Raw genomic sequence first — 8,001 nt, 5'->3', positions numbered from 1 at the left:
CTTAATTATATATCTCTATTTATATTATTTTATAAAGATAGCTGTGACTATTTTGATTATTTATTAACGACACGTTACATTTATTTTATTGTACATAATGCTCCTGGAGTTAAAGACTACAAAGAGAAATTACACATGGAACCATATATTAGTTAATTCTAAAAATTATTCGCTTTTTAATAACCGTGTAACATGTTCCTATCTCTTCTTATCGTCCTCCTATCTAATCGGATAATGAAAGCCCAAAATAGACTGTCCTGCACCTTGCTTAAGAGTGTTGTAAACCAAGTCCTATGTATATTTCCAAGTGCGTCGATTCCACTTTTATCTGACTCTTTAGAACTTTACAAATAAACAGTAACCACTAATGACATTAAAGGCACAAACAATATGCATTAACGTACGTTAAGTACAGAGGGCGATAATTTATTCTCAAATTAAATTAGATTCCAAAGTCTTTTAACATGACTTATTCTTAAAGATAGTTTAAATAGTCAAGTCAAGCATAGTACTCGTACTTGGTTTAGAGGCAATTGTAGGATTGTAATTGTAACGAGTGATTACAATTATACTGGGTAATAAATTAAGATCGCCTTTGACTAAATGTAAGTGCAGTTATCGGGAGATATTAATAATAATACTATCAGACGTTAATTAAAATCTGGTTAATCATTCTTTTGACTCTTTTTCAGCTTCCTTCTCACAAGCTGACCATTTCTTGGCCAACGACCATGTGCCCTGTTGTGCCATTATTAAACTTCGTTTCTCACCGCTGACAAGCATAGGAACTTCTTTGCTATTCGTGAGAAGACCACCGTTCTCTGATATCATTTTTCTCGCTTCTATCACGTCATCCGGATCGACGCCACGACAGCAATCCTCAATTATGGCCAATCGATACCCTAGTCGGAGTCCATCCATGCAGGTGGCTCGCACGCAAACGTCATAAGCAAGACCACAAACGTAGACATCGGTAATACCGATTTCTTGTAAAATATTCAATAATTCCGTCGAATTGATTGCATTGTTGTCAAAGAATACAGAATACGTTTCCATGTCGGGATTTTGTCCCTTGCGAATCTGCAAAATTTAAGACTATATTTATTATGAGAATAACTAATGCATAATACCTATTATGTAATATAATGAATACCTATTATGGACATCACTAAACTGTAACGTAAAAGATAGAAGATATATATGCATAGATCATTATAGATCCTCCTAGCAACTGCTCTTAAATAATTGTTAAGTGGTAAAAATAACTGTCGTTGATTGTATTTATTTCTGATTAAGCCTATTAGTTGTAATTAAACATATCTTGGAGTCCCAGTTCACTCCATACAGCTCAGCTTGATTTTATTATATCAAAAGATTTCATGTCGATGTAGAGTGATCGTCATTTACGGAAAATTTTTTTGATCTATAATCAAATCCAAAATTTGCCTCTATCTGATTAGATTAAAAATTTTATAGGAACTCAATGTGAAAATGTAAATTATATGCCAATAATACGTCCCAAAAAGTCCTTTTTTTATTATTATATTATAATAATTTTTTCCCAAATTAATTCGAAGGAATATCAAGAGTCAAGCGTTATTTGTGCTAACCAAAGTATTATGTAGTATGGAGTAAGATAATTTAATTAATATATCACCTCACCTCACATTGTTTTGCACGTGACTAACAATCGGTTCATTTTTCTATTGAGTAGATTCTATAGGTTTAGCTGAAAGGTCTTTGCGATGAAAGGAAATAATTTTACATGTGAGAATAAACAGATTTTCTATACCTGTGATGAGTCTGGTATAATGTATAACTCCTTATGTAACTGAGCTCCCCATGTGTCCATGACGCAATGTCGTGGCCATAATCGTTGCTCCAATTGTGGTTCGAGGAATAAAACTGTGTCCAAAATTTTAGCGTCTTCTTTAGAGACCTGAATGAGATATATTCGAATGACGAATTATGTAGCGACAGAGGCTTTTTTAGTCAATGCTATTGGTTTGGAATTTTAGAAAAAATTTGTGTCGACTGGCCTTGGAATCGGGATGCAATTCTCTCATATGTAAATTGTCATAAAAACCAATATGCGTTTCAGGATGCCAGTCGAGCGAATAAACAACTTTTTTCCACTGGACTTCCTTGAGTAACTGATTAATTGGCTCAATCACATCAGCACCGTCTTCGCCTTTTCCGCAATTTCTCAACGCCATTGTTCCATCGATAAAATCATTTTGCACGTCGACAACGAGAAGTACACTCAAAGGATTGAGAACAACCGATATCCATTCCTTGTGGCATCTAGGAGAATTTACAAATAATATAATACAACGATTCCATGCAGATAAAGTCAATGAGATTAAAAATTTAATTTTCCCGCGTCTTACCTTCCCCATTCGTCTTCATTCAAAAGTCCATCCCCATTCGAATCCAGAATATCGAATATGTCACGAATCCTGTATTCATGCTCCTCGACTTCTTCAGCTCCAAAAAGTTCACCACATAATATACAAAACTCTTCGAAATCCAAAGCAGCGTCTTCGTTAGAATCAAATTTATGAAGAAGCTTTTCAGGATCTTCCCAGACTTCCCTGTTCAGTGTCATATTCGAACGATTCGAAAATTCAATCTAAGTAATCAAACGTCTAATTCAAACAAGTGTTAAGCCGATATTCCAATAAGCTCTATAACTTATTCGACAGAACAATTCGATGAAATTCGATAAAATATATTTTTTTAACAATTCTTTTATACATCTGCTCCTATTTTTCAGTATTAAATACAGTTCGTTACGCAACAAATGTTCGAGCTCAAAGTACCGCGAGATCTCAAGCGTGTCGCAATTCCTAGCCGAGTGCGCATAGCATCCCCAGCCGAATTGAAGGTTTCAGAAAATGGAGGGATTGTTCTCTTTATCGACGAAACAGGCCAGACGCGGTTGCTTCGCAACCGAGCTAAAGCGCAAAGTGTGACTACGATATTACGGTTAGACTGGATCTTCAGGTTTCTACTGAGAGCAGCTGACGTATGGGGTTCCCCTACTCTTAAAGTATCGCCATTAGGTAATAATGACCCAGCTCCTCCTACCCCTTGACCGTAACAAAATTCGTTTGCCATTTGCTTCGGTTAAACTGACCAATGGGTCGAATCATTTGCGCAATAGATTGCTCATTTGGAAGAGCAAACAAAAGCACAACTGTATTTGCTCTAGCCAGTTTATGTCATAGAGCAAAATTGATTCTGCAATAACCAGCTAGTTTGCAATTCAAATTTCTCCAATCTTCTTTATCTTTCGGCGTTTTCCTCGTAGAGAAAATATGCCAGAATTGGAAGTTTATATCGTGATCCTTTAGTCATTTGTGTATGTACACACAGCCTACATGATTGGTCGTTTCAAAGATTACTCTCCCGGAACCAGCGAATAGCGAGGCTTTGTGTCGACCCGTCGACGATCCAAGTTGATTAACTGAAAAGCGCGGCCTACCCTCGTTCAATTTAACAGTCGATAAAGATTTCATTGGCACGATTGAATAACATAAGGATGAGCAGGACTGTCGTAAATTTGGATTTTTCGTAATCGTTGCTGGGATTATCAATCAAAATACGTCAGTCGTTAAATGATAAAACAACCAATGACGCACTTAACCGTTTGACAATGTTCCGCGGATTTTTATTAGAGGGATCGAATGTCTATATATATGTTGATATAGAAAAAGAAGTTAAAACGGTAATAAAACTCAGGGAAACTGTGGGCTAGATCGATTTTACTCACGCTGTGGGTATACAGATAGTCATGGCCTGGTTGCGCTTTATTTCTGACTCTTGTGCATGGATGGATTAAGTTTAAATTGGTTTGGCCTTCTCTATACCTTTGGTAATTACCTGACAATCATACATCACGATAATCAAACTTATTTTTCTATATATTTCATGTGATATCGATCACTATTCCCAAAATTAATTGGTGCTGTTAGATAATTGTTGAATAATCGATTACGATTTATTCTATATCAAGGGATGAACTGATTATCGTTTTTCTTTAAATACAGTTTTCATAAGGCTGATGATAATCTGACACATGTCTCAGTGAGGATTAAAGCTATAAAGGAAAGAAAAGATATCATTGATAATTTTATAAGTAATTTTATAAAGTTTGTATATTTATTGTGAATGTGATTAATGTTTACTTATACAGATATGAAATATTGGAAAAATGTTACAATGACGTTGTAACTTTTTTTTCAATGTTTCTTGAACTTTTCATATTTTACTGAGCATGACTGTCTTGTTATATTACTTTTAAGTAGTAAGATTATCTATGGATTTTTTTAAAACTAAAATAAATAGTACTATTTCGAGCATTTAGTATAAACCATACTTTGTTAAAACATTTATGTTGTTGAATTAAGACTCATTGACACTTTTTCTTAGTACAGCAGTAATGCAGTCAACATTTTATATAATTTCTGCTTAAGTATACACTGACTATATCTGTGAACTGGTGAGACAATTTTGAAATTTTACTAACAAATGCTTTTCCAATTATCAGCCTTTGTTGCAAATTATATCTAGAATAATCAAAATATTTATGTTTGCTAATATTACGTACTTACTTCGTACAATCATTCAATTCATTAAAGAATAAGCACATATTTATTCCAGTTATATTATCATTTAGTAGTTAACAGAGGATACGTTATTGAACAGATTATTAGGAAAGAGCATACAAAAATTATATCTGATGTTCACAAATATAATTAATACAAGTCGCAATGCAGCAATACTAAAAGAACAAATATTGAAAATGTTGATTACAATATACCAATACAATTGTTTCAATGTAACACATTCATGTGGATATTTTATAATAAATATTAACTTAAAACATGTGGAATATGATTGAAACTATGCACAGCACAAAATACTAAATTGCAACTAGTACTATAGTAAAAATAATAAGGTACGACATATTCTTATTATAATTAAAAATAAGATGCAATATTTCAATTTATAATGAAACTTCAATTAGAGGCAAAACAAAGGATTTCCGTTCGTATACATCCGATTTGATTCTGATTTAATTATCATTAAATATTGAAATACTGCTTCTAATTTACTAGTTTTTTGTACTGTTGCACCTATATAATTTAAAATCTTTGTTATTAAAAAATGATCCACTTCTATGCTTAGTATGCAAAAGTCAACTTTGCATTTATTTGACACTTTATCCTTTGTCTTCGTTATGAAAGCACAAAAAAAATAACTTAATGTAACTGTCACTTAATTTTAAGTATAAAAACAAAAAACCTATTTTTGGATCGGCATCTGTAATTACTTACTATGATGCTACTTTGAGGTATAAAACTTTGAGTGATCATACATTATTTGGAATGCGAAATAGGGCTTCTCTTTCAGTAATAATTTGGTCTGCAATAGATTTAAGAGATGGATGTGCTATTTTTCCATCCTGTGTGGTAAAAAACTCCTGCAATTTTCCAGGTATCTGATCTCGTTTCTCATATTCAAATGCTTGCATTATTAAGTCTAGTCTGTCTAGATCCTTGACATATCTTGCCTCGGAGGACTCTTGCTTCTCATATTCCTGAAATACAAAAATAATTGTTTTGCTGCGTGCCATTCATAGCTCTTTTATAGAATATACAGAATTGTAGCAAAAGTTTATTATATATTTAACAATACCCTGAACAGCTCCAACATTTCAGAACCCTTATCTCCTAAAAGGCTACAGATTTCTTGCATAGCAACGTCCTCACGTCGATGTTTGTCCTCCGGTGTAACTCCACAATGTGGTGTAATGTCACCAACGATACATTCGGCAAGGTCATGAATTAATGTCATTTGCATAATCCTAATAATGAAAATAGTAACTACTACATATATATTTCATAATATATCATAATGAAAGACTGATTATACAATTCAATACCAAGTTAACATTCAATTAAAGTGACCATATGAAGCAAAAGATTGAAATCCTATCGTGATAAAGTTTAAATAATTATGGATAGAATATAATCTTCCTGATACATACTTTTCTCGATTTAAGTTCTCCTTGCTGTCTACCAAAAATGATAGCATAGCCATGCGATACATATGCCCTGATATTGTTTCTGGATTTGGAATCTTGAGTAATACCCATCCTGTTCTTGCCATATGCTATAAACAACATAAAATAAATATATAACATAAAGATACACAGATTATAATCCTTTGATTAGAAATAAAAGTTTTACTTAAACGTTCATTATATAATAGAATCATAAAGTTTTGCAAATGTCAATGACAATATTATAAAGACCATGTATACATGTAATACAGTGTACATGAATACTTCCATTGACTGCCAAAGAAAAGTATATTGAAACAGAAAACTTTAATCTAGAATCAAAAAGTAACACGTGTGTCCACCGTAATTTAATTGTAAATCAACCTACCTTCAGTCTTCCGACCAATTCCAAAAATTCAACGAGGTTTCTTGAATCCATCTTCACTTATTTCAATTTGCCGTTATGTATCTGTGCAACAATGACGACAAATGATAAGCACTGAACAGTAATAAGCGTTGAGAGCAATCCGATCTACTTTGTGTGAATTCTCCGAAGCAACTGTAGACTTGCGGACTGCTGCGGCAACCTTCCAGAAGAGATTTAGAACAAAACGAGCGACACGAAACTTGGTATAATTGGAAAGTAACTACTAGGAGCATGGAGTAGATATTGCTAAGATGCAAAAACTACGTTCTAAAATTCAGTCCGGCCTACGATAGTTCTCGCTACTTCTCTATTTATTCAAATGTGTTTGATAATGACGATAATAAACTTCTACACACTAAATTTCGGAACGCTTCTACAGTCATGCGAAACTCATTCGACAATGGACACCTAGGTTGGCATATCTCATAAATCCGTGTACGATGTATTCACTCGCTGCGGGTATGATTGTGTCTCATTCAAACGCATGCAGCTAAATAGAGACACGCCGATATTCGTAGTAGTACACTGCCAGAATTTAAGAATAAGTACACTTACAAAGAGGTATTTCCACATGTAATCTAGAGGATTATAATGTCAAAAAATGATTCCTGTGTCAAACGACTATGCAACTGACATATAAAAAATATTTCTTTCTATCGCGAAGACCGCCAAAATTAACTTTATTACCTTCGACTTCAAATAGATTTAATTCAAATCTAACTGTCCACGTTCGCGATATTATTCCCGAGATGTCCTCTTCGTAATCAGAAATCAAACTGCCTCGTGTACGGACCCTAAAAATTGAAATTCTATCATACTTGTTTATGTATTTGGGGGCCCTTCGCCCCTTGGGAAGGGATGTTGCGTCATAATTTCATTTCCACTTAAGTCCAAGCTTTGGATCTTTATCTGTGGCACACTAATATACGCACTCCTAGTTCTGGTTTACTTGGAATGGTCTCTTGAAGATGTCAACACTTATTACACTCATGCCCGTATTCAGAACTCGCTCTTAGTGCTAATAGCGTGCTTTTAAATTATTTATTAGTAACTTTTAACTACAACTAACTTTTTTGTTTGTAAGAACGGGGATAATAAATTTATATGTTGTAATTCTATCTTAAAGGTCTGTTCGAAATTCCCGCTAGGTTATAGCAGCGTCATCTAACACTAGATTCTCATACTATTCGGGTTGATAAGAAATTCGTCCGTTATTACGTCACCAGTATTAACATACAGTGAACAAAAAGATCTCCGATAGGTGGCTAGTACCACGTATCTCAAAACGAAATGTTACATTTTGTATGAATTTGGTATGATCATTCGAATTAGATCTTTTAATTATTTTTCTATCAATTCAAATTTTTAAAATTAATTAACAATTTTGATTATCGTACTACCTGGTTACAGATGATCCTTTATTCTCAAATCAATATTAAACGTTGTAAAAATTCTTCAATTAATCATAGAAAGTATATCGAAGCAAATTAAATCTCACTTACAA

The 8,001-nt window shown here is 33.5% G+C and overlaps 2 protein-coding genes across 2 annotated transcripts; both read right to left on the bottom strand.

Moving 5' to 3' along the window:
* Nucleotides 1-42: 42 nt before the first annotated feature.
* Nucleotides 43-3,003, bottom strand: LOC107264311 (nicotinamidase). Its single transcript, XM_015732438.2, has 4 exons — nucleotides 2,391-3,003; nucleotides 2,040-2,304; nucleotides 1,793-1,939; nucleotides 43-1,080 (listed from the first exon to the last, which is right to left on the bottom strand). The coding sequence occupies exons 1-4, from the start codon at nucleotides 2,606-2,608 to the stop codon at nucleotides 670-672; spliced, it is 1,041 nt and encodes a 346-aa protein (XP_015587924.1). The 5' UTR covers nucleotides 2,609-3,003; the 3' UTR covers nucleotides 43-669.
* Nucleotides 3,004-4,364: 1,361 nt separating this feature from the next.
* On the bottom strand, nucleotides 4,365-6,697 carry LOC107264056 (HD domain-containing protein 2). Its single transcript, XM_015731917.2, has 4 exons — nucleotides 6,459-6,697; nucleotides 6,056-6,180; nucleotides 5,704-5,872; nucleotides 4,365-5,605 (listed from the first exon to the last, which is right to left on the bottom strand). Exons 1-4 carry the CDS (start codon nucleotides 6,507-6,509, stop codon nucleotides 5,378-5,380), a joined length of 573 nt encoding a protein of 190 aa, XP_015587403.1. The 5' UTR covers nucleotides 6,510-6,697; the 3' UTR covers nucleotides 4,365-5,377.
* Between the last annotated feature and the right edge of the window lie 1,304 nt (nucleotides 6,698-8,001).

The sequence above is a fragment of the Cephus cinctus genome, unplaced genomic scaffold (genome assembly GCF_000341935.2).
Source record: "Cephus cinctus unplaced genomic scaffold, Ccin1 Ccin1_scaffold0168, whole genome shotgun sequence".
Taxonomy (NCBI): Eukaryota; Metazoa; Arthropoda; class Insecta; order Hymenoptera; family Cephidae; genus Cephus; species Cephus cinctus.
This window is presented reverse-complemented; position numbering and strand designations above follow the sequence as displayed.

Bases quoted from the DNA above. Each gene is read 5' to 3' on its own strand.
- LOC107264056 (XM_015731917.2), bottom strand. From the start codon at position 6,509: ATGGATTCAAGAAACCTCGTTGAATTTTTGGAATTGGTCGGAAGACTG. The intron at 6,181-6,458 runs GTAGGTTGATTT...TGTTGTTTATAG, and splicing joins AATTGGTCGGAAGACTGAAG to CATATGGCAAGAACAGGATG. The intron at 5,606-5,703 runs GTATTGTTAAAT...TTTGTATTTCAG, and splicing joins AAATGTTGGAGCTGTTCAGG to GAATATGAGAAGCAAGAGTC.
- LOC107264311 (XM_015732438.2), bottom strand. From the start codon at position 2,608: ATGACACTGAACAGGGAAGTCTGGGAAGATCCTGAAAAGCTTCTTCAT. The intron at 1,940-2,039 runs GCCAGTCGACAC...TATCTCATTCAG, and splicing joins AATTGCATCCCGATTCCAAG to GTCTCTAAAGAAGACGCTAA. The intron at 1,081-1,792 runs GTATAGAAAATC...TAAATTTTGCAG, and splicing joins TTATACCAGACTCATCACAG to ATTCGCAAGGGACAAAATCC.